Here is a 27,462-nt window from a genome sequence, read left to right on the forward strand (position 1 = left end):
ATGATGTGGCCAGAGTATTGGAGTTTCAGCTTTAGCATACTACATCTCAAACTTTGGTCACACCATCCCTCTTACTGTTTAACACACTGAGCTTTTGGATCCTTCTTTGAAAAAGGCCTCCCAGACACACTTACCTAAAGTAGTCTTCTTCATACTCCATCTTTAGTTCCTCTTCATCATATTTCATAACTCTTGTAATCAAAAGTTATATTATGCATGTTTGTCTACATTTATTGATTTATTAATTTACTTAACCTCCTATTATCAGAATGTAAGTTCCTTGAGGACAATTATATTATTGAATACATTCTATTTCATATTCTTATTACTCCAATGTTTTATTATGTGATCAGGTTTCTATTTTTAGTGCCAAGATTAGTGCCTACCATATTATTGAAATGTAATAAAATATTCACTATAAAAATGAAATTTAGTGAGGTCTAAATGTCTGAAATAAATAATATCTTATATGGAGAGAACAACTATAATAGAGTTTTTCTATAGATAAGGAAGCCCTCAAATTCCAATTGGAGGCAAAGAAGAGGTGAGTAATACATTTAGGAAGAATCATGTCTGAAGTTCCCATATTTTTCTTATAAGGTGTTCAGAAATAATTACAAGAAAGGTTAAGAGAAACCTTAACAAATTTGTTTAGTTCCACAGTTTATAACTGTGGTTATATATGGTTATATATAGATAACTATGGTATCTAAAGATTACACTTTGGCTAACATAAGCACTCAACTCTTGAATCATTGCCAAAGGCATATATTGCCTAAAACCTGAATTCAATGGCTCTGTTATATATATATATATATATATATAGGTCCAAAGCTTAGGTAGTGTGATAATTTACTTATAGGAGTATATGATTAGTTAACTATGACAGGATATAATATCTGGGAAGCAAACAGGAAAGTGACATAACATTTTAATTACTCTGTACTCACAGTGCATGGGGTCTGCATCCATGGTTCCCCATCAATCTGCATTGGTAGAGACTTGCTAGTCCTGGAGAAAAAAAAAATCCAAGTCTATCACAGAAATACTTTATACAGAAGACTATATGTCCCATATAAAATGATGAGACCAGGGAATGCAAATATGGTAAAAGTTGGGCTCTGTTCTCAAGTTATCTTTTATAAAAGGAACTTCAGCTCTTGACTTGGGCTCCCCAGGAGGATCAATGGTGTAGAATCTGCCTGCCAGTTTAGGAGATGCAGGTTCAATCCCTGGAAGATTTTTCTGGAGGAGAAGGTGGTGGCCCACTCCAGTATTCTTGCATGGAGAATCACATGGACAGAGGAGCCTGGTGGGCTACAATCCATGGGATCACAAAGAGCTGGATATGACTGAGCACAAACCTTGACTATCAATGAATACCCTGTATCTTAGTTACAGGAATGTTAAGTGCTTCCTCGTAAATATGATGATATAAACAAAAAATTCTGGATAACAAAAGACAAATGTAGGGTGTATAGTTAATGACACAATCCAAATTATTTGGTTTGTTTCCAAGGCAAACCATTCAACATTACACTAATCCAAGTCTATGCCCCAAACACTAATGCTGAAGAAGTTGAAGTTGAGTGGTTCTAAGAAGACCTATAAGATGTTCTAGAACTAACACCAAAAAAAGATGTCTTTTTCATCATAGGTGACTGGAATGCAAAAGTAGGAAGTCAAGAGATACCTAGAGTAAAAAGCAAGTTTGTCCTTGGAGTACAAAATGAAGTAGGGCAAGGCCTAACAGAGTTTTTTCGAAAGCTAACCCTTTCAACAACACAAGAGATGACTCTACACATATATATCACCATATGGTCAATACCGAAATCAGACTGATTATATTCTTTCCAGTTAAAGATGGAGAAGCTCTCTACAGTCAGCAAAAACAAGACTGGGCACTGACTGTGGCTCAGATCATGAACTCCTCATTGCAAAATTCAAGGTTTAGGGAAAACCACTAGGCCCTTCAGGTATGACCTAAAGAAAATCCTTTATGATTATATAGTGGAATTAACAAATATATTCAAGGGATTAGATCTGATTGAGTGCCTGAAGAACTATGGTTGAAAGTTTGTATTACTGTATAGGAGTCGGTAACCAAAATCACCACAGAGGGGAAAAAGAAAAGCAAGAAAGCAAAGCAGTTGTCTGAGAAGGTTTTACCAATAGCTTAGAAAAGAAGAGAAGTGAAAGGCAAAGGAGAAAGGGAGAGATATACCCCTCTGAATGCAGAGTTCCAAAGAATAGCAAGGAGAGGTGAAAAAGCTTTCTTAAATGAACAATGAAAATAAATAGAGGAAAACAATAGAAGACTAGAGATCTTTTCAAGAAAATTAGAGATACCAAGGGAACATTTCATGCAAAGATGGGTGTAATAAAGGACAGAAACAGTATGGTCTTAATAGAATCAGAAGACATTAAGAAGAGGTGGTACGAATACACAAAACTATATAGGAAAGGTCTTAATGACTCGGATAATCACAATGATGTAGTCACTCACCTAGAGCCTGATATCCTAGAGTGTAACGTCAAGTGGGCCTTAGGAAGCACTATGAACAAAGCTAATGGAGGTGATGGAATTCCAGTTGAGCTATTTCAAATCCTAAAAGATAATGTTGTGAAAGTGCTTCACTCAATATGTCAGCAAATTTGAAAAACTCAGTAGTGACCACAGGACTGGAAAAGTTCAATTTTCATTTAAATCTCAAAGAAGGGCGATGCTAAAGAATGTTCAAACTACAGCACAATTTCACTCATTTCATGTTAGCAAGGTAATGCTCAAAATCCTTCAAGCTAGGCTTCAGCAGTATATGAACCGAGAACTTACAGATATACAAGCTGCACTTAGAAAAGCAGAGGAACCAGAGATCAAATTGTCAACATCTGGTGATCATAGAAAAAGCAACAGAATTCCAGAAAAACATCTGCTTCATTGACTACACTAAAGTCTTTAACTGTGTGGATCACAAGAAACTGTGGAAAATTCTTAAAGAGATGGGAATACCAGACCACCTGACCTGCCTCCCAAGAAACCTATATGCAGGTTAAGAAGCAACAGTTAGACTTGGACATGGAACAATAGACTGGTTCTAAACTGGGAAAGGAGTATGTCAAGGTTCTATATTGTCACCCTGCTTATTCAACTTCTATACAGAGTATATCATGTGAAATGCTGGGCTGGATGAAGCACAAGCTGGAATCAAGATTGCCAGAAGAAATATCAATAATCTCAAATAGGTAGATGACACCACCCTAATGGCAGAAAGCAAAGAGGAACTAAAGGAACTTCTTGATGAAGGAACAAAGAGGAACTTCTCCTTGATGAAGACTAAAGAGCATGGTGAAAAAGCTGACTTAAAACCCAACATTCAAATAACGAAGTTCATGGCATCCAATCCCATTATTTCATGGCAAACTTTATTTTCTCGGGCTCCAACATCACTGCAGATAATGACTGCAGCCATGAAATTAAGATGCTGGCTCCTTGGAAGAAAAGCTATAACAAACCTAAACAGCATATTGAAAAGCAGAGATATCACTCTGCCAGCAAAGGTCTGTATGGTCAAAGGTTTGCTTTTTCCACTTGTCATGCATGGATGAGAATTGGACAATAAAGAAGGTTGTTGAGCACTGAAGAATTGATGCTTTTGAAATATGGTATTGGAGAAGACTTTTGAGAGTCCCAAGGACTGCAAGGTGATCAAACCAGTCAATTCAAAATGAAATCAGCCCTGAATATTCACTGGAAGGACTGATGTAAAAGGTGAAGAAGCTCCAATACTTTGGCCACCAGATGTGAAGAGCCACTCACTGGAAAAGACCCTAATTCTGGGAAGGATAGAAGGCAAAAGGAGAGGCCTCAGGATGAGATGGTTGAATGGCATCATCGACTCCATGGATAAGGGTTTGAGCAAACCCATAGTGAAGGACTGGGAAGCCTGGTGTGCTGTAGTCCATGGGGTGGCAAAGAGTCAGACACGACTGTGTGACTAAACAAGAACAACAGCAAAACGAGCCTCCCTGTTTTCATGCAATCCCACGTTGTAAACATGGAGGAAAAGTGTTTGACATCTCACATTTTCCAGTATTAACTCTTTCAGATATGCTTGTATAACATCAGTTATATCTGTGCTATAATCTGTAGTTTCATGTCAGGGTAATATTAGACTTTTGTTCTACAGGCATAATTTTGAAAAAGGGTTTTCAAAAGATTTAAATGCAATGTACATATAAAATTTTACTTCATAATAATTCATTATTTAATTTATAGAAGCAATGGTGGACTTCATGAAAGAATGTATGTTAATGATGCCTTAACAGCATTTTCATTGGGTAGTTTGCCTAGTAGATACTTCAGTGCTTCTGTAAATTCAACCGTGTGCATACCAGACTAAAGGAGGTAGAATTTGTATGTTAGAATTGTATCCATGGTCTCAACAAAAGATTATCAAATTCCAGTGAAAATGGTAAGTAACAGTGAATCAAATCTTTATAAATTCTGTCAATTTCCATTATTTTGAAATGTATCAGTATTAATCATTATTAACAATGTATAGATGAAACAAAATCATTATCAACATCTTGTATAACATTAATCTAAATAATTTGTAGTTATGCCATCTCTGGTGGCTTGACAGTAAAGAATCTGTCTGCAATGCAGAGACAGGGGATCGAATCCCTGGGTTAGGAAGATCCCCTGGAGAAGGGAATGGCCACCCACTATATATTCTTGCCTGGAGAATCCCATGCACAGAAAAGCCTGGCAGGCTACAGACCACGGGGTCACAAAGAGTGAGACATGACTGAGTGACTGATACTTTCACTTCCCTTTTCACATGTCAACCTCCTTTCTGAATTACAGAGAGAGGGCTACCTGATGACAACAGAGGAGCACTGAGCCAGCCGCCGCCCAGCACTTTTCAGTCCTGTGTATATCTGCCCCATCTCCATGGCTCCTTCCAAGCCAACCACCTCCAGCAGCTGATCGCTCAGATCTGAAAGGAAACAGAAGCCTTGTAAATTACAGTGCATATGCATATGTGTACAATGCCGTGCCATTAGACATTATGGAAATGAAAAATAAAAGCTTCTTGAGAAAGAAAGCTTCTCTGTCTCAGATATTATACTAAAAGTAACAAAACGATGGTCTGTCTTACTTCTGAAACTCTCAGTTTAAGTAAACCCTGAGGTGCTGTGGGGAAAGATGTGCTGTCAGCTTATTCTAAAACAAAATGGGAAGGAAGGATTCTGAGCCAAATAATGCCAAAAAATATACCAGTAGCTTTAACATCAACAAACTTAACGTTATTCCACATGTATATATGGAACATTTATACCCCCCACATCAGACATTTGGCAGCAAATACACATTTCAGTACTATAAATAAAGCATGAGGACATGCTGTCAAACATGATTTTGTTGAATTACTCAAACAAAAGATCTTAGAGATCATGGAATTAAAGTTTCTTATTTTAAAGATAAGACTTGAGGTGTTAAATCACTGAGTGACTTGTCCACATGAGGGCTAAGTTGCTTCAGTTGTGTCCAACTCTTTGCAGTCCTATGGACTATATAGCCTGCCAAGCTCCTCTGTCCATGGGACTTTCCAGGCAAGAATATTGGAGTGAGTTGCCATTCCCTCCTTCAAGGGATAGTTCCAACTTAGGGATTGAACTCACATCTCTTATATGTCTCCTGGATTGGCAGGCAGGTTCTTTACGCCACAGTCATAGGTAAACTTGTGCAGAGCTTTTCTTGAACTTGAAAAAAGAAATGTTTTCCTGATGATAAAGAATATGCTACCAAATTCTAGAGTAGGTGCGATAATTATCACCGTATTAATACAGTGTTTTTGCTTTTTTTTTTTTTTTAACCAGAGGGCAGTAAAAACAAAGGCTAATGGTTATTAGGTATTGCTTGTCGAGTGTTTCCAAAGTGCCTGTCACTGACTAATCAGTCGCTCCACATCACCTCACTTGCTCCCCTGGCAAAACCAATTTAAGACAAATATGATTATTAGAATTTACAGAGAACCTGAAAATCAGAGAAGTTAACTCTATTTATAGTAACATAAAGAGGAAGTGACAGAGCCAAAATCTGAGTTGTAATCACAGTGTTATATTTGGTAAATCAGCCATACCAAAGAGAGATACTTTTAAAATTTATAGAAGTATTACTTATTGAGGGAGTGACAGTGGTGTCTGTGTGAGCCACAAGGTCCCTTTCCAACCTGAAGGTTTTCAGGGTAGCAGAGGGTGTAGTTGCATCAGCAAAACCCTGCAGAGCATAACTTTGGCATACAGCCCCTCCACTCACTCACCTGGCTCAGAATGACTGAAACCTTGATTTGAAGGCAAAATTTTAGGTGCACATATCTGGTCCTTTTCTATCTGATATTTTCATGTAATCCCATGTGTTTTCAAGTGCAAATAAGTTGTTTAATATTGTTTTCAGTAGCAAAAGAGCTGGAGGGTTGGCATGGAGTGGTATAAGGTAAGATATGATTATCCAAGTTAACCGTGCAATAACTAGTCATAGCTGAGCATGGACTTGAAGCAAAACCAGCATATGTGTGGTGTATGTACTCCATTTTGTACAGAAAGTCCTCATTTCCCACTAGTGAATCCATTTTAGCACAAAGTTCAGAGAGATGAATTATTTTCAGTGTTGTTCATGTGTGTGGTAAATAGCACTTTGAAACCTCAAAATTTGTTAGGCCCCTGATCTTTGGCACATTGTATCTAAGCTCTGAAAACACAAAGTGTGACCAATCCACTGTATGTTTTTTGAATTGAACTGACTTTTAAAAATGATTGTTTTTTAAACTTTAAGCTCTAGCTGGAGCAGGAGATTTCTTCACACGTGGACACAACTATCTAGCTCCTGATTCAAATGCTAACAAGTCATCGTATCTTAGAGCATTCACCTTGCTGTTCTAAACCACATTTAGACTGATTTCTCATCAAACTTATTCTGTGTTTCTAGTTTAAATTTATGTTGCCAAGAACAGATGGACAAGGAATGGAAACATATTCTTTCAGCTGTAGCCGGCACTAAAATGTGCTTGGCTCTATAGCCTGGGTGTTAATGTACGCGTTTCTTAGATACATGTCAACCAGAAAACTGCACTGTGGCAAGCACTAAAACCCCAGATGTGAGTCTGGTGATATTTACAAAACAACAACAACAACTAACACAGAAACTAAGTTCGTGTTCAGTGTTCTGTATTTCCACTGCTTGGTTCTTAAATAGGTGAAATTTTGCACTGATTTCTGTAATGATCTGGTTGATGGAAACTGTTCTACAAGGAATGAAATACTTTCTCACGACAGAGTTAATCTGTGAGCCCTAACTTTTCCATGAATCACAGGGACTGTCTACATCTACACCATATTGCTACTGTCTACCACCCTCTTTCTGATTTTTTTCTTTCTTTTAATTTGTCTTTGTTTTTCTCCCTGCAAAAATGCTCCAAAAATCAATTCTACCATTAATCACTGGTAACGAAGACTGCTTATAGATTTAGAAGATGCAGGCATTCAACCTTTCATATTCTTACTAACACAAAGAACTGTATAGAAATAGTGGTATATTTACTAGTGCAAAATAAACAACATATTCCTTCTAATTAAGCATTCAGGAAAAAAAAGAAATTCTAATTTGTGCTGCACAAATTTTCTTCCATAACACTTCAACAATTTTATATACAAAAGCCTGTAAGGTCTGTGTACAACTGCTGCCTCTTGCATGCTGTCTTTGTCTGATTTCAGACAAAGATAATTTCCACATAATTTTGAATTCTGTTTCTACCCATGGTATCATCTAGAAACATCAAAAACTTCCTCACTTCACATTCTAGCTAAAATTTATTTTAAGCACAGGTCCCCTTGAGATGGCATAACCAACCAAATTCACCTCCTTAATTGGTCTGCTTTGAGCTCACGAACTGAATCAAGCCCATTGTCTGTTTATGTATGACTTACAAGAGTGGTTTTTACATGTTTACAAATGGGAAAAAATTGATACATTGTGGCACCTGAAAATACATTAAATTCAAACTTCAGCATTCATTAATTAGTTTTTATGGAAGCAGAGGCTCGTTAGCTTAGGTTTTGCCTATGTCTGCTTTCACACTATAATGGCAGAAGAGAGTGGCTGCAGCAGAAACCATGTGGCCCAGAAAGCCTACAATGTTTTTTATTCAGACCTTTAGAAAGAAAGTGCAGAGCTCTGCCCAACTGCTTGAGTGAAATATTAACTATTTCTGGCCACTGAGGTTTTCAACTTTAGTGCATGCTGCGAGCTAAGTCTCTTCAGTCATGTCAGACTCTTTGTGACCCCCTGAACTGTAGCCCAGCAGGCTCCTCTGTCCATGGGAATGATTCTCCAGGCAAGAATATGGAGTGGGTTGCCATGCCCTCCTCCAGGGAATCTTCCTGACCCAGGGATCGAACCCGTGTCTCCTTCATCTCCTGCTCTGCAGGCAGGTTCCTTACCCACTGAGCCAACTAGGAAGCCTAGGTTTCACTTTAGTATTGCCTCTATAAATCCTAATGGCATCACAGTTGCCTGAAAGACATAATGTCTGAGCACTCATTCCTTAGTGTGTGTGCTGGTTTGTAAAAGAGCTTCAACCATGGAATCTCACCATACTCATATACTGAGGTTTCCTATAATCAGTTTGTTGTTGATCGTGAAATACCAGAGTTTCTAAATAACCCTGTTACAAAAGAAAGTAGAGCAGCTTAACGTTCAACATTATGCTCAGTCATTGCATCTGGTTAGCCTTCTTGTGTGTGAAAGTACAGTCATAGGTAGGAAGGCGAAAGTTGCACCCAGGCCTGAAGACGCACGTGAGTGGTCTACCTGTGGGAGTCTCCAGCTGAGTACTGAGAAATCCTGACCTCCTGATACTAGGAAGTGTGTCTATTCCAAGGAAGATGGTGCTTTTGATCAATTTAATGTTACTTTTGAAGAGGAAAAACATTAAATTTCTGAAAGAGTTAACATATCTTTCCAAATGCCTCCATGGGTATAAGAGAGGCAAGGAAATCTGCCAAATTTAGTATTTCCATTTTTAAAATAGAAAGTCTAGAAAAGGTGTTCAGAAGGAACAGATGTCATGAAAAACAAAACCTGGGTATAGTAGAACAAGATTCTTAACACAGGGGCAGTGATTCTGAATGCAGAAAAATATGACTTTTTCACCAACATTAATTAAAATTAAGAACTTCTTTCAATTATAATTTAGGCAAGAAGCCACAGCTGTAGTAGAAATATCTCTGATTTTGTCAGTGGTAGATATCATACATATTTCCATATCACATTATAATTGTTGCAATATTTAAAAATTCTATTTATACTTTATATTTAAGAATTCTATTTATATTTAAAAAATCTATTTTTATAATCTTTGACATCTTAATAATTACTACGCCTCTGCTAGATTTCTAAAAGTAATTTATTAATATAGGAAAAGAATTTTAAAAAGAGTGGATATACATGCATACACACACACACACACACACACATACACACATATACATACGTATAACTGATTGTGTCAGACTCTTTGCGACCCCATGGGCTGTAGCCTGCCAGGCTTCTCTGTCTCTGAGTCATGAAGATCCCCTGGAGGAGGGCATGGTAACCCACTCCAGTATTCTTGCCTGGAGAATCCCATGGACAGAGGAGCCTGGCAGGCTATGGTCCACAGTGTCGTAGAGTCGGATGTAACTGATTGACTAACAATTTCACTTTCTCCAGGGGATCTTCCCCACCCAGGGATCAAATCCAGGTCTCCTGCATTGCAGGCAGATTCTTTACTGTCTGAGCCACACCCCATGTTTACCAACTATACTCAAATAAAAATTTAGAAAAGAAGCACATATATTACTGAATTGAAATCTTAACATTTCAATAGCATGGATTTCCTTTGTAAGCCTACATAATTTTTTATGAATTTTAAAACATTACTCCAAGGAAGAATCAGTAGATTTTACTAGAATGGCAATGAGGACTATAGCACAAAAATGGTAAGAAACCCAACTTTAACTTGCCTCTGACTTTGTATACCTTTTCCTGAACATTGCTAGTATTGCCTTATTGCAATACAGGTAATCGGGGGATATGAACATAAGATCTGAAGGTCAGGAGTGCAGTATAGATTTGAGAACACAGGAGCAGCACAGTTAATAAATGGATAATACGCATTCATAGCTTAGTCTCTTCATTTTTGACAGTTACACCCTGATAATACATCTCATTATGTAATTGTTTCAGACTGCCATATGCAGGAACAGAAGAGGATGAATGACAAACGCAGACTGAATGTGGGCTGTAGCATTTCGGCATTTCGTTGAATAGCGTGTGTACTGAAGGGAGAGGGATGGGGTGGGGACAGGGCAGGGCACTCTCCTTTGTGCACGGTATCCAGCAACATGCTTAGCACAGGGGGCAGCTATGTCCTGGGGGCACACTCAGTGACTCAGAAAGGACATTCTGTCATCACCTAAATTGCTAATTATATCACAACTCTTAAGGGCTTATTGGCCAAGGTGATACCAGGCTAGCTATGGAGTTGTACCTTCTAAGTGCTAAGACTGTATGCCTTCCAGCAATGCTTGTTTTAGCTAGCAAACATCTGAAACATGCCTGAGGATCCAGAATAAACTTTGAAACCCCTAGGGGTATATGAAATTACTCCACTAAAGTGAAAGCTTCAAGGACGATTTTGTAGCATGTCCATCTATTACCCATTGATTCTTTATTTTTATTTTATTTGGCTGTATTTGGGCCTTAGTTGTGGCACGTGGGATCTTCACTTGTGGTGAGCAGGCTCAGTTGCTCCATGGAATGTGGCATGTGGGATCTCAGTTCCCCCACCAGGGATTTAACCCTTGTTCCCTGTATGGTAAGGCAGATTCTTAACCACTGGTCCACCAGGGAAGTCCCTGCCAATTGACTCTTATTTATTTTTAAATATTTGTTTATTTTTAAACAGTGTATTTTTGTTCTGGGATACAGCTGATTAACAAACAATGTTGTGACAGCTTCAAGTGAACAGCAAAGGGACTCAGCCATAAATATATATATATATATATACACACACACACATACATGTATCCATTCTCCCCCAAACTCCTCCCTCCAGGCTGCCACATAACACTGAGCAAAGTTCCATGTGCTGTAAAGTATGTCCTTGTTGGTTATCCATTTTAAACACAGCAGTAATTGCATCTCCATCCCAAACTCCCTATCTATTCCTTCTCCCCATTCTTCCCTCCAGCAACTGTACATTCATTCTTTTTGTTGGTTATCCATTTTAAACACAGCAGTATATACATGGCCATCCCAAAATTCCCTATTTATCCCTTCTCCCTATTCTTCCTTCCAGCAAGTGTAAGTTTATTCTCTGTGAGTCTCTTTCTATTTAGTAAGTTCATTCATATCACTTTTTTAGATTACACACAAAAGTGGTATCATATGATATTTGTCTTTCTGTCTCTGACTTATTTCACTAGTATGAGAATCTCCAGGTCCATCCATGTTGGTGCAAATGTCATTATTTCATTGTATATATACACACACACTACATCTTCTTAATCCATTCCTCCACCAGTGGACATTTAGGTTGCTTCCATGTGACGGCTATTTTAAACAGTGCTGCAATGAACATGGGTGCATGTATCCTTTCAACGATGTTTTTCTCTGGATATATAACCAGGAGTGTGATTGCAGGGTCACATGGTAGCTCTATTTCTTAATTAAGATGTACTCCTCATGAACATAAAGCTGCTATCTCCAACCTCCATAAACTAGAAAATGCAATTAGAAAAGCAGCTGAGTGGAGAGAGCTGAAGCAAAAATGTATTCAAATGAACTCTGTTTCAAGTTCAGTTCAATTCAGTTCAGTCACTCAATCATGTCCGACTCTTTGAGACCCCATGGACTGCAGCACTTCCCTGTCCATTACCAACTCTCAGAACTTGGTCAAATTCACGTGCATTGAGTTGGTGATGCCATCCAACCATCATCTTTTGTCATCCCCTTCTCTCTTGCCTTCAATCTTTCTCAGCATCAGGGTCTTTTCCAATGAGTCAATTCTTCGCATCAGGTAGCCAAAGTATTGGAGCTTCAGCTTCAGCATCAGTCCTTCCAATGAATATTTAGGACTGATTTCCTTTACAATTGACTGCTTTTGATCTCTTTGCAGTCCAAGGGAATCTCAAGAGTCTTCTCCAACACCACAGTTCAAAAGCATCAATTCTTTGGTACTCAGCTTTCTTTATAGTTCAGATATCACATCCATACATGACTACTAGAAAAACCATAGGTTTGACTAACAGACCTTTGTTGGCAAAGTAATTTCTCTACTTTTTAATATGTTGTCTAGGCATAGCTTTTCTTCTAAGGAGCAAGTGTCTTTTAATTTCATGGCTGCACTCACCATCTGCAGTGATTCTGGAGCCCAAGAAAATAAAGTCTGTCACTGTTTCCACTGTTTCTACATCTATTTGCTATTAAGTGATGAGACTGGAAGCCATGATCTTCATTTTTTGAATGTTGGGTTTTAAACCAGCTTTCTCACTGTCCTCTTTAACTTTCATCAAGAGACTCTTTAGTTCCTCTTTACTTTCTGCCATAAGGGTGGTGTCATCTGCGTATTTGAGGTTATTGATATTTCTCTTGGCAATTTTGATTCCAGCTTGTGCTTCATCCAGCCTAGCATTTCACATGATGCATTCTGCATATAAGTTAAATAAGCAGGGTAATGATACATAGCCTTGACGTACTCCTTTTCCTATTTGGAACCAGTCTTTTTTCCATGTTCTAACTGTTGTTCACTACTAACTGTTGCTTCTTGACCTGCATACAGATTTCTCAGGAGGCAGGTAAAGTGGTCTGGTATTCCCATCTCTTCAAGAATTTTCCACAGTTTTTTTGTGATCCACACAGTCAAAGGCTTTGGCATAGTCAATAAAGCAGAAGTAGACATTTTTCTGAAACTCTTGCTTTTTTCTATGATCCAACAGATGTTGGCAATTTGATCTCTGGTTCCTCTGCCTTTTCTAAATCCAGATTGAACATATGAAAGCTCTCAGTTCACATACTGTTGAAGCCTAGCTTGGAGAACTTTGGAGATTACTTTGATGGCATGAGAGATAAGTGCAACTGTGTAGTAATTTGAACAATCTTTGGCACTGCCTTTCTTTGGGATTGGAGTGAAAACTGACCTTTTCAAAATATCTTTAAAGCAAACTTCTAGCATCTCATGGGACATACTATACAATTATAAGTCTATCAAGGAAACAGAGATTTTATATATATATATATAATATATATATGGCACGCCTACTATGAGCAGATTTTCTGATAAGGGATTTATAGGCATTTTTCCATTTAAGACTTCCAACAATGCCTTGAGGCCAGTATTATTCTTTTTCTTTTGTTTTGAGGAGGAAACTATGTGATTTATTCAAGTCTTCACATACAGTTGAAAATATGGTTTTCCAACTAGGTTGCTTCACTCCAAAATCCATGTAATTGGATATATTGACAACAGTTAAGAACTAACCAATTAAATGTTATCAGTGACTGAAAGACAAAAATACAACAAAGAAATATATGATACCCTAAAACGGTGTCATTAATAATCATATCACTGAATCAGGTCAGATGCTGTCACCAAATTATAATATAGTACAATACTCTCATTCATTATGACTACTATAGGTCAAGTAAATGAATTATACTTAGAAAAATCTTGATGAGAAGGCTAAGACATTCAGAACACTTTTTGAAAGGATTTCTCTCCAATGTGGTTAGAAAATAAAAATGAAAAAGGTTAAAGTGTAGTGCATAAAGGATTAAGGAGTTACTTGGAAAATCTAGCAGTGTGAAGCATCCTATTCTCTGATTAAATCTGAAAAATAAGGAGTTAAGGTATATACAGAAACACACACACACACAGCAGAATCACATGCCTGACTTTAAAAATGACTTTTAAAGAATAGATTTGATCATCTCTTTTAAAGCCATCTGCTTTTTAAAAAAAACAACCAGCTAGAGCTGACTGTAACTTCATGTATTTTCATTCTCAAATTCTGAACTTCCCTAAATGGATCAAAAAAAAAAAGAAAGAATCATAGTAGTCTGGCATACTGTCAACAATTGCCCTACTGTGATCAAAGTGGTCCAGGGCTGGCAATCACTTCATTATGGCGGACTTGAAAGAGGACTTTCACCGGAGGATACACAACCCCAGAAATTATGGACATTTCATACACAAGACCATAGAGAGCCAGCTTAAAGACTCCCCACAGAAAGCTACTGGTACAACTGGTAACGAGTATTATCAGTAAATGTAGGCATAGAGTTTAGGGGTACAAGCTAGCACTGATTCTGAACACTGCTGCTTCTGGGGTCTTGAGTCAGTTTGTTCTTGTTAAGCTCTGAGGAGGGACTGAAGGGTGATGCTTATTTTCTGTGTGAATGAGCCATTAGGGTGTGAGGGACTGTTTTCACATCATGCTCCCCGTGCCCTCTTTCATAAACCAAACTACTCTACGTGTTGCCTTGCGTTAGTGCCATCGTTAAACGAAGCGAGTGCACATGAATGAGGGCTGATGCCAGCAAATTCTGAATAACTTCTGGAGGGGCATCCTGAATTCCAACACTGAGGCCTGCTAAGGGGCTAAAGGCTTCCCTAGTGGCTCAAGATGGTAAAGAATCTGCCTGCAGTGCAGGAGACCCAGGTTCAATCCCTGGGTCAGGAAGATCCCCTGAAGAAGGGAATGGAAACCCACTCCAGTATTCTTGCCTGGAGAATTCCATGGACAGAGGAGACCTGCAGGCTACAGTCCACGCAGTCGCAAAGAGTGAGCAACTGAGCAACTGTATCTAAGACACTAAAGTCACCAGGAAGATCACCAACCCTTACCTTCTAAGAAATAAGTCGTTCCAATAACTAAAAAACAATGTAAAATACAGCTTAATAGAGGGCAGTGGTGATCTTATTTTACATATGACCATGTGATATTTGGCCTTCCCTGGTGGCTCAGAGGTAAAGACTCTGCCTGCAATGCAGGAGATGCTGGTTTGATCCCTGGGTCGGGAAGATGCCCTGGAGAAGGAAATGGCAGCCCACTCCAGTATGCTTTTCCGGGAAATCCCATGGACAGAAGAGCCTGGTGGTCTACAGGCCATGGGGTTGCAAAGAGTCAGACAAGCTGAAGCAACTGAGCATGAGCATGATGTGATCTTAATATTCAATTTCCAGAAGCACTAGGAAAACCAGCTATTTTCCTGAAATATAGAATATAATAGTATAGTCCAACAGTCTCCTTATTTTAGTTTTAATGAAATGTAAAACACACTTGTGAACTAATAAAATTTTTAAAACATGGTAATACATTGGAACTCACTTATAAAATTAAGGCTGTAAATTAAAATACAGACCAAATATAATTGTGAGGAATAGTGATTTACACTAAAAATTGTCCTGCAGAACAGAGCTGGCTTTGATATCCAATTATTCCTGGTTACATATAAATACTATACTCCTAGCAAGAGTCGTACATTAGGGTTACTGTGCTTTCTCAGGCCATTTGCATAAAAGTACTGCTGGTCAGAAGTAAATCTTACTCTCCTGGCAGTTTGTTTCTGAAAAGAGGCTACATGGCTAAACAGAATTAAATCCAAGTAATCTTCTTTGGAATTTTCTGGTTGTGGTTAAAATATAGGATTATATCCTGAAATCACTTTGCCAGAAAAGGTCTGTATAGTCAAAGTAATGGTTTTTTCAGTAGACATGCAGAGATGTGAGAGCTGGACCATAAAGCCCAGAGCATTGAAGAAATGATGCTTTTTAACAAGGGAACATTTCATGCAAAGATGGGCTCGATAAAGGACAGAAATGGTATGGATCTAACAGAAGCAGAAGATATTAAGAAGAGGTGGCAAGAATACACAGAAGAACTGTACAAAAAAGATCTTCACGACCAGGATAGTCAAGATAATGTGATCACTGACCTAGAGCCAGACATCTTGGAATGTGAAGTCAAGTGGGCCTCAGAAAGCATCACTACGAACAAAGCTAGTGGAGGTGCTGGAATTCTAGTTGAGCTATTTCAAATCTTGAAAGATGATGCTGTGAAAGTGCTGCACTCAATATGCCAGCAAATTTGGAAAACTCAGCAGTGGCCACAGGACTGGAAGAGGTCAGTCTTCATTCCAATCCCAAAGAAAGGCAATGACAAAGATTCAAACTACCGCACAGTTACACTCATCTCACACGCTAGTAAAGTCATGCTCAAAATTCTCCAAGCCAGGCTTCAGCAATATGTGAACCGTGAACTCCCAGATGTTCAAGCAGGTTTTAGAAAAGGCAGAGGCACCAGAGATCAAATTGCCAACATCCGCTGGATCATGGAGAAAGCAAGAGAGTTCCAGAAAAACATCTATTTGTGCTTTATTGACTATGCCAAAGCCTTTGACTGTGTGGATCACAATAAACTGTGGAACATTCTGAAAGAGATGGGAATCCCAGACCACCTGACCTGCCTCTTGAGAAACCTGTATGCAGATCAGGAAGCAACAGTCAGAACTGGACATGGAACAACAGACTGGTTCCAAATAGGAAAAGGAGTGTGTCAAGGCTGTATATTGTCACCTTGCTTATTTAACTTATATGCAGAGTACATCATGAGGAACGCTGGGCTGGAAGAAGCACAAGCTGGAATCAAGATTGCTAGGAGAAATATCAATAATCTCAGATATGCAGATGACACTACCCTTATGGCAGAAAGTGAAGAGGAACTCAAAAGCCTCTTGATGAAAGTGAAAGAGGAGAGTGAAAAGGTTGGCTTGAAGCTCAGCATTCAGAAAACAAAGATCATGGCATCTGGTCCCATCTTTTCATGGGAAATAGATGGGGAAACAGTGGAAACAGTGTCAGACTTTATTTTGGGGGGCTCCAAAATCACTGCGGATGCTGATTGCAGCCATGAAATTAAAAGACACTTACTCCTTGGAAGGAAAGTTATGACCAACCTTGATAGTATATTAAAAAGCAGAGACATTACTTTGCCAAAAAAGGTTTGTCTAGTCAAGGCTATTGTTTTTCCAGTGGTCATGTATGGATGTGAGAGTTGGACTGTGAAGAAAGCTGATTGCTGAGGAATTGATGCTTTTGAACTGTGGTGTTGGAGAAGACTCTTGAGAGTCCCTTGTACTGCAAGAAGATCCAACCAGTCCATTCTAAAGGAGATCAATCCTGGGTGTTCATTGGAAGGACTGATGCTAAAGCTGAAACTGCAATACTTTTGCCACCTCATGTGATGAGTTGACTCACTGGAAAAGACTCTGATGCTGGGAAAGGTTGGGGGCGGGAGGAGAAGGGGCGACGGAGAATGAGATGGCTGGATGGCATCACCGACTCTGTGGACATGAGTTTGAGTGATCTCCGGGAGTTGGTGATGGACAGGGAGGCCTGGCGTGCTGTGATTCATGGGATCGCGGAGAGTCGGACACGACTGAGAGACTGAACTGAAATGAACTGAACTATGGTGCTGGAGAATACTCTTGAGCATCCCTTGGACTGAAAGAAGATCAAACCAGTCAATCCTAAAGGAAATCAACCCTAAATATTCATTGGAAGGACTGTTGCTGAAGCTGAAGCTCTAATAATTTGGTCACCTGATGTGAAGAACTTACTGATTGGAAAAGATCCTGATGCTGGGAAAGATTGAGGGCAGGAGGAGAAGGGGGTGACAGAGGACGAGATAGTTGGATGGCATCACCAACTCAATGGACATGAGTTTGAGCAACCTCAGGGAGATAGTAAAAGACAGGGAAGCCTGATGTGCTTCAGTCCATGGGGTCACATAGAGTGTGTTTGTAAGGAGTTTTACTGTTATGCAGAGGTGAGGACCACCACCCACCCCAAACAACCGAGGACAGGAAACAGGAACAGGACTGAGACAAGAACTGTGACAGTCTCAAGCACCGACAAACAACACACTTAAATCACCATTGCCTCACCAGTTAAAGAGGAACACTTCTTGATTCATTCAAGTCAGAGAAGACACTGTTTCATTTGACTTATGATAAATTACAGACAATGGGGTAATATATCTAACATGCTACCTGTTAACAAGTTAGTATAGATTAAAATACACCTGAATTCTTCTGTTTTCTATCTATTCTCCTTGTTTTTTTCCTTATGCAGTGAGATAATTTTGTTTCATGGCTTTATGGCCACAGAAGAAGAATTAAATTACATTCTGGATTACTAAATTGAATTAATGTTGACATAAGTAGTTTTATTTGGATGATATTTTTAAATTAATCCCATTTGTAAATACTTATAAGAAATACAATATCCTTTGTCATGTCAATTAGGAAGTTAGCAGAGAAATCCATTACACACATGTGATCACTTAGAAGCGAGAACCTGTAACCTACTACTGTGTACGAGCTTTGCAGTGTCTATTCAACTCATGACACTTATTAATCATGTACTGACAAGCTTCCAAAGAGCTTGAATTTTTTAAAAAAGTAAAGAATAAGCCCTTGTATGTAGACATGTTGAGGGACTCAAAAAAGTACAAAAGGTCTCTGTGAAAAAGTTTTTCTTTACATTTTAAAAAGCATGTAATTTTAACTTTAGAAAAGAACCGCACTGATATTAATTCATCTTTTAGGAAATACAGCAACATTCATGACTAATAGTAATGGGAAAAATAGAAATGGAACATTCAAAGTATGTTCACCCTTAAAAACACTTGAGAACACAAGAGAGTTCAAATGCAAACTTTAGGATCGCCAATGCTAAGAAACTCAGGACTTTATCTCCCCTTTCAAGGACTGCCTTTGGGTGTCGGGGAAACCAAAACCTCTTTGGTAGCTCAAACTTTACTAACATAACTCATTCTTCTCTTACCCCCTCATATACCCCTTTTCAAAAATTAGTTTAAAAATTAGTTTATCTACCACACTGATACCCTCCATACAGAGAAAATTTATTCCATTTAGTAGCATTCTTTGAAAAGTGATTTACTTAAAAAGGCTTTACTGTATCGGTCTTGTAGCCCTTCATACAGCTGAACAAAAGCAGTTCTATGAAAGAAGTCTAAACTTGGACAAACCGTAAAAAAAAAAAAATAGCAAAGTTCCTCTCTGTTTTTATCAAATTTGATTGCTGCAGCTGTTCCCAGTTTCTGTATTTTAAAAATAGCCTTATTCAGTGCCTTGTTGGCTAAAGGCCAGAGTGCCATTAGAACATGCTGTACGGAAAACCTCTATTCAGTTACAGATACAGAAATATATTTAAGATCAGTGGGGTCATCTGCAGCAAACACTTGGAAGGGAAAATAGAATTTTAATGTGTTTGGACCGATCGCCACTTCTACCAGAAAGGTTAAAGCTCCTGTGCAGAAAGATCCTATTCTTTTTTTTCTCTTATTTGGGTAAAAATGCCGAATGAGTATCAATTTCACTGAGAAAATATTATTAGAAATGTCTACTCCTCAAATAGTATTTGTATAGCTGAGATGCGCATTTCAAAGGATACCTACTAGTGGTTTCTGTTGGAAAGTATGGCTGGTATACATCTACCCAGGGCAAAGGTGCATATTACCAAACAAATGCTATGGAAGGAACTGCAAATTTTCTCTGATGTAGGCCACCAATCTAAGGTCATCAGGCATGAAATAAAATAGTGCATGCAGGCGAAATGAGCCGAGGGACTAATTTTGGACTGATAAATCCATACCTTTGGGCTGGAAGTGTGAGGTCAAAGAATTGAATTATTTGGTAGCATCTTAAAACTGTACTCAGATATTCAGTACTTTCCTTTTTTTATCTTAGTAAAGGATTCAATAAAACTAGCATATTCAGAATGGAAAGTTACTATAAATTGTAAGTAAAAGAGACTGTTCTGCAAGTATCATCAATAAAAAGAAATTTTTGAAGCCCAGGAATGAGAATAATAAGAAAGAATTAAAGAGCAGATGTCTAGAAAGAACCTAGGTGAGAGGCATGATCTGAGGGAGTCTGGCAGAAGACATGAACTTCTGGAGTCCGAGATCCAAGACTACATTACCCACAACACTAATGCCAATGTCCTGAACTCCAGTTTCTGCAAGGTGAAGCAAAGAGTGTTTCCACCTTAGAGTCAAAGGCAGGAAAGAAACTCAGCAGTTTGCAGGCTTCTTGGCATAGGAGTGGGCTCACTGTAAACCCAGGAGCAGAAATAAAGCCCAGTTTTCACGTTATTTCCATGAAGAATGGGGATGAAAAGATGATGCCCAGGAGTTCTTGGTGCAAGATAGCAGAACCAAACGTTCAGTGGGATTGAACCGGTAGGTAGAACAAAGCTGAACCATAAGTAGGCTATAGGTAGCCCACTGTAATGAAGATCTTTCTTAGATTATTAAATTAATACAATAATTGTATTGCTATCTGTATGATTTTTGAAATAAAAATATTAGTGATGCAAGTATACAGTGTCTTAGATCTCTGGGAAGACTACTGGAAAATAGGACATTTCTTATTAACCACATGCTTATTATAATATCATGAATAACAGAAACAAAAATGTTAAAACAGAACAAAATCAAAGAAAGATAAAAATTATATGTATCAGTTGCTAAGCTAGGTGCTAAAGGTACAGTGGTGAGCAAGACATAAACAAAGACAGAATACAATCTTTGGAAAGTGGAATTTCACGTTGTAATATAAGCCCCAAAATGAACATGTCTGAAGTTTCTACAGGGCAACTTGCCACTGCATGGGAGGAGCCATTCTTGTTAATAAATTGTTTGTGCACTTAGACTCAGCTATTCCTGAAATTTGTCATTGACTTCTTTTTTTAGATACATGAGCAAACGTATACATTTTCTATCTTTCAAAATAATTTTAGATATTTATAATAAAAGTGGCCTAGTTTTATCTAGTCAGTTGAATTGGGTTTCTCTAACTTGCAAACTGAAGGGCACCTGAGTGTCATGACTTACAGTTCTTACCATTGTCAAATTCAATCTCCTCAGTGTACTTGGGGCGTATCATTCTCTTTCTCTGACACGTTTAATGATTCAGTTCAATTCAGTTGCTCAGTCATGTCCAACTCTGCAACCCCATGGACTGAAGCACGCCAGGCTTTCCTGTCAATCACCAACTCCCAGAGTTTACTCAAATTCATGTCCATTGAGTCCATGACGCCATCCAACCAACTCATACTCTGTTGTCTCCTCCTCCTGCCTTCAATCTTTCCCAGCATCACGGTCTTTTTCAATGAGTCAGTTCTTCACCTCAGGTGGCCAAAGTATTGGAGTTTCAGCTTTAGTCCTTTCAATGAATATTCAGGACTGATTTCCTTTAGTATGGACTGGTTGGATCTCCTTGCAGTCCAAGGGACTCTCAAGAGTCTTTTCCAACACCACAATTCAAAAGCATCAATTCTTCCATGCTCAGCTTTCTTTGTAGTTCAACATTCACATCCATACATGACTACTGGAAAAACCATAGCTTTGACAAGACGGACCACTGTTGGCAAAGTAATGTCTCTGCTTTTTAATACACTGTCTAGGTTGGTCATAACTTTTCTTCCAAGGAGTAAGCATCATTTAATTTCATGGCTGCAGTCATCATCTGAGTGATTTTGGAGCCCCTCCAAAAAATAAAGTTTGTCACTGCTTCACTGTTCCCATCTATTTGCCATGAAGTGATGGGACCAGGTGCCATGATCTTAGTTTCCTTTTTTTTTTTTTAATTTTAAGCCAACTTTTTCATTCTCCTCTTTCACTTTCATCAAGAGGCCCTTCAGTTCTTTTTCACTTTCTGCCATAAGGGTGGTGTCATCTGCATATCTGAGGTTATTGAAATTTCTCCTGGCAATCTTGATTCCAGCTTGTGCTTATTCCAGCCCAGCGTTCCTCATGATGTACTCTGCATATAAGTTAAATAAGCAGGGTGACTATACACAGCCTTCATGTACTCCTTTCCCTATTTGGAACCAGTTTGTTGTTCCATGTCCAGTTCTAACTGTTGCTTCCCGACCTGCATACAAATTTCTCAAGAGGCAGGTCAGGTGGTCTAGAATTCCCATTTCTTTCAGAATTTTCCACAGTTTGTTGTGATCCACACAGTCAAAGGCTTTGGCATAGTCAATAAAACAGAAATAGATATTTTTCTGGAACTCTCTTCCTTTTTTGATGATCCAATGGATGTTGGCAAATTGATATCTCGTTCCTCTACCTTTTCTAAATCCAGCTTGAACATCTGGAAGTTCTCAGTTCATGACTATTGAAGCCTGGTTTGGAGAATTTTGAGGATTCCTTTGCTAGCGTGTGAGGTGAGTGCAATTGTGCAGTACTTTGAACATTCTTTGGCCTTGCCTTTCTTTGGGATTGAAATGAAAACTGATCTTTTCCAGTCCTGTAGCCGCTGCTGAGTTTTCCAAATTTGTTGGCATATTGAGTGCAGCACTTTCACAGCATCATCTTTTAGGATCTGAAATAGTTCAACTGTAATTCCATCACCTTCACTAGCTTTGTTTGTAGTGATGCTTCCTATGGCCCACTTGACTTTGCATTCCAGGATGTCTGCTCTAGGTGAGTGATCATACCAGTGTGATTATCTAGATTGTGAAGCTCTTTTTTGTATAGTTCTTCTGTGTATTCTTGCCACTTCTTAATATCTTCTGCTTCTCTTAGGTCAATACCATTTCTATCCTTTATTGAGCCCATCTTTGCATGAAATGTTCCCTTCGTATCTCTAATTTTCTTGAAGAGACCTCTCATCTTTCCCATTTTAATGTTTTCCTCTATTTCTTTGCATTTAGTGTTCCTTAAAGTGCAACAACCTTGGATTCAGCTGTCCGTAATTTTATTTCCAGTATTCCTCTATGCAAAGTTTCACACCTTGTTCAAACTAGTATTTTTCTGTTCCCTAAGATCTGTCCCATTGCTTCTACTCTGCTCCTCACTATTAAGCAAAGCTTTTTCCTCACTTACTTAGACTCTGTTAATCCTTTAAGGCTCAGTTTAATAACACCTCTTTCTGTAATGCTTTCTTTTATGCCACCAACCCACTGCTAAATGTTATAAAAACACTCTGTCTTTATGATCCTTTTGACACTCAGCCCACACTGTGAGGCTGCAAACAGAGTACCAAAGATTCACATAGTGTGGACCATGGAGTGCCAGACCTAGCAATTAAAAAATGACACAAATCACTTTTCACTTTGGTCATCTCATTGCCTAACGGACTACATGAAAACTCTAAATGTTGTGTGTAATTGTTATTGATATTTTAGTCCAATTCTGATCCCCCCACACACTACTCATAAAAGTAATCCCAACTTTTACATAGCTAATATGAATTTCTGATGATCGAATTTTATTCCATCTTGGTTAGGAATTTTGGCAAGAATTTTTATTTCCCTGATTTAAATGTCATCTCTATTTTGTTAAATCATATATATTGTTTCAGAATAATTAACATTCTTGTGTTCATTTATCCATTCTTTTCGTATAAAAAAGAGACAATGAGCACCGAATAGATGCTCAGTAGGTCAATGTATGCCAGGTGCTGTGGAAAGTGACTCAAACTGATGTGAAAGATGTTACAGTTCCTTCAAAGAGGTCAGTATTCTTATGAGAAAGGATAAAAAGAGTAAAGAAAAATTGTAATGTAGCCTAAATAATGCTACAGTAGACACATATTCAGGATTCCCAGGAAGCACTAGTGGTAAAAATCCCACCTGCCAATGCAGGAGATTTAAGAGATGTGGATTTGATCCCTGGGTTGGGAAGATTCCCTGGAGGAGGGCATGGCAACCCACTCCAGTATGCTTGCCTGGAAAATCCCATGGGCAGAGGAGCCTGGAGGGCTATAGTCCACGGTGTTGCAAAGAATCAGACACAACAGAAGTGACTTAGCACACACACAGACACATATTCTAAGAATACATTGAAAACAATGTTGAGTGTTTAACTCCATTGATGGTACTTGGGGGTGGGGAGAGTCGGACAGGAGAAGGTTAGGGAAAGTCTTGCTGGACTGATGATGATGATAAATTTTAGTTTTCTGATGTTGGGTTAAGTGAAGCTCTTCCAGGGTAAGAAAAATGTATAGAAACAAAAGGACATTTAAAACGACATGGTATGTTCAGTGAATTATAAAAGTCTCCATTTTTCCTGGGTTATAAGAAGCACAGAGAAAAGTTGTGAGAAGTGAGGTAATGAGACCTCACTCATGGAGGGCCTTATAAAGCTTGATTGGAAGCTTGGGTTTTCCCTGAGTTTGACTGGAGGCCAGTTAAGATTTCTAAGCTAAGTAGAGAAGTGAATACATTTAAATTTAAAAGTAACAGTTAGGGAGTGATGTGGAAGATATATTGTAAATAAACGAGGTAAGAAGCAGAGTGGGCAACTGGAACACTGCTGAAGAATCCTGGTTAAGGATGACAAGGAATTATAGTAAGCCATGACCATGAGCATGGAAGGGAAATTGCACAAGAAGTAGAACTGACATACCATGAACTGGGAGATGGGGTGTTGGAAGGCACAAGGATGCCCAGGTTCATGCTTGTGAGGCCAGCCAATGGCAATGCCAACAACCAAGATGGGGAAAGTCAACAGAAAAACAGAAAACATGGTGAATTTGGATATGATGATATCATGGGCTTCCCAGGTGGCACTGGTGGTAAAGAACCTGCCTGGCTATACAGGAGACATAAGAGATGAGGGTTCAATCTTTGGGTGGGGAAGATCCCTGGAGGAGGGCATGGTAACCCCCTCTAGTATTCTTGCCTGGAGAATCCCATGGACAGAGGAGCCTGGCAGGCTACAATTCATAGGGTCACAAAGACTCGGACATAACTAAGGTGACATAGCATCCACTCAAGCTGATATCACCAGTCTCTGTGAAGGCATTCACGCAGAGCACTCTAAAACTCCAGAGAGGACTGCCTGGAGAAAATGAATCTGTAGATATGAACACTATTGCCAAATTAACTTAAAATCTTTAAGACTGAGAATCATACACTGTGTTGCTTTGGAGTTTGTTGTTTTGTTTTTAGATCCTCAAATGCACAACCTGGCACAGAGCAGGCAATCAATAGGCTTATGCTGAATTAGTAATAATGCATTGTATTAAGTACACTTCAAGCTTTCCAAAACTTCTCTGTAAGAGTCTCCAAAAGAAAGACAGGCTCGCTTTTGAATCCTTTTTACAACAAGCGCTAGCTGGGGAACAAAGAGGTTCCTGATTTTAGAGAAACATTCTTTTTTTTTTTTTGCCCTCTTTGTCCTACTATTTATTCTTTTTTTTTTTTTTTATTTTACAATATTATATTGGTGGGTTTTGCCATACATTGACATGAATTCGCCCCGGGTTTACATAAGTTCTCCCTCCTGAACCCCCCTCCCACCTCCCTCCTCCCTTTATCCTCCCTCTGGGTCATCCCCGCATGCCAGCCCCGAGCATCCTATAACATGCATTGACCCTGAACTAGTGATTCTTTTCACATATGACAACATACGTGTTTCAATGCCATTCTCCCAAATCATCCCACCCTCACCCTCTCCCATAGAGTCCCAAAGACTGTTCTATACATCTGTGTCTCTTGAAGGGACAAACAGCGTATTCTTTCTGATTACAGATAAATGCTGATAGGTTAGCTTTTGTTGTTGTTTAGTAGCTAAGTTGTGTCCGACTCTCTGTGATCCCATGAAATGCAGCACACCAGGCTTCCCTGTCCTTTACAAGATTATCTTTTATGTAGTAGTTATTTCTTACATTCATCTGACTCCGTTTATTTTCCCGCATTTTTCATGATTTAATACACTCATAGTACTTAAGGACTAGCCTTAAGCCATGGTTAGATGGAATTTTTTAACTTGCAATGGAAGACTTCTTACTGATACAATTTTACAGATGGAGAAGTTACAGAAGACAAATTAGGGTGTCTAGGGTTCTTCTCAGGATATCAAAATTCCTCCTTGCATCCCAAGGATGCTGATGGAATGATTCTTTGGACTCTTTGGAAAACTGTCATTAATTAATAATGTCAAGGTCATTTTCAAAGGCAAAAACAGTTAGTTGTTATCTAGCCATTTTGTTTTTGGAAACTAGTTTGTCACTACTAATTCTTCTTAACCTTTATCATGACTAAAAAATATTGATAACTTCATTATTTTTACTGACCACTTCACTGTTTTTACTTTTAAAAACTGAAATTGATTACCACATTCTTTGATATATTTTAAACCACAAAAATAAATTAGGATTACATCTATAACAATACAATAAAGTGTTATATAACTGCCAACTAAATGTTTTGCTTTCAAATGTTTCCAAATCTGATTACAATTTGATAACATTTTTAAAATTTAAAAATCCTTTCTTTAAATTAGAAATAGATACTTATTTGTCAGTATAAGATGCTAATCATATCTTCACGTGGTTAAGTGTTAGAAGTATTTTATGAATTTTGAATTCTATTAAATGATGATTTATTTTTTCCAAAGAAGTCACCATGCGAGAGTCACTTACTTATTACACATGTTTTTCAGCATATGTTGCAAGTTTATTTTAATGCTGAAGAGGCACATTATGATCAAAGCTGAATTCTGCCCAATTTAAACTATTCCAAGCTATTTTCATACATTCACTCATGTAATACTGTAAGATTTACATTAAAATGAATGCTCCTCTACAATTAAGTGATTCAGTCAACATGAAAAAAAAAGGTGCAAATGTGTGCAACGTGAAAAAAAATCAACAGATGTGCGAATAATCTCTGCTTGGGGTATCAAAAAGAACAGTAGCCCCAAAAAATAAGATTCAAGCTTTATTCTTTCTATACTCTAAAGTTTTTCTGCACTACATGAAAGGACATACACACAAACATTCTCAGGATTTTCCCTCATACTCATAACTGGGTTCAGTTCAGTTCAGTTCAGTCACTCAGTCGTGTCCGACTCTTTGCAACCCCATGAATCACAGCACGCCAGGCCTCCCTGGATTAACCAGTAATAATTTGGAATGAGGAGCAAATAATAAACTACAAAATCTATAATAGCACTCAGAAATGGATATATATTTTGATTTAATCTCATTCTCATTTCTATTCTGATAATGAATAAACTCCAAGGGCAGCAATGATTCATCCACGTTTGGAGAAATGTCATATGTATAAACCAGAATATTCAGCATTAAAGCATTTAAGCTGGAGTGAGTCAGCCAGGATACAGTAACGAAAAGAAAAGCTTCAGATCCTAGAGGTCGCTAAAGCTGCAGGTCAGCACTTGCAGCTGTCCAGGTTGCATACCACATCACTTTTGAGTCACCATTCACCTCCTTGTCAAGTGAATGGCCTTTCCTCAGATTTTACAGGGCACATCATATATAATCACAGACCACTGGAACCTGGAAAATGTCATGAAGCT

At 38.5% G+C, this 27,462-nt stretch overlaps 1 protein-coding gene across 1 annotated transcript in view; it reads right to left on the reverse strand.

Moving 5' to 3' along the window:
• DGKB (diacylglycerol kinase beta) overlaps window positions 1-27,462 on the reverse strand; it is an 898,781-nt gene that overhangs the window by 31,204 nt on the left and 840,115 nt on the right. The window contains exons 24-25 of the mRNA XM_088833532.1: window positions 4,880-5,000; window positions 951-1,011 (exon numbers count right to left, since the gene is read on the reverse strand). Of these exons, the coding sequence (XP_088689658.1) occupies window positions 951-1,011; window positions 4,880-5,000 (182 nt within the window). The remainder of the gene's footprint in view (window positions 1-950; window positions 1,012-4,879; window positions 5,001-27,462) is intronic.

The sequence above is a fragment of the Moschus berezovskii genome, chromosome 3, assembly GCF_049115385.1.
Source record: "Moschus berezovskii isolate FMDL1 chromosome 3, NW_MosBer_1.0, whole genome shotgun sequence".
Taxonomy (NCBI): Eukaryota; Metazoa; Chordata; class Mammalia; order Artiodactyla; family Moschidae; genus Moschus; species Moschus berezovskii.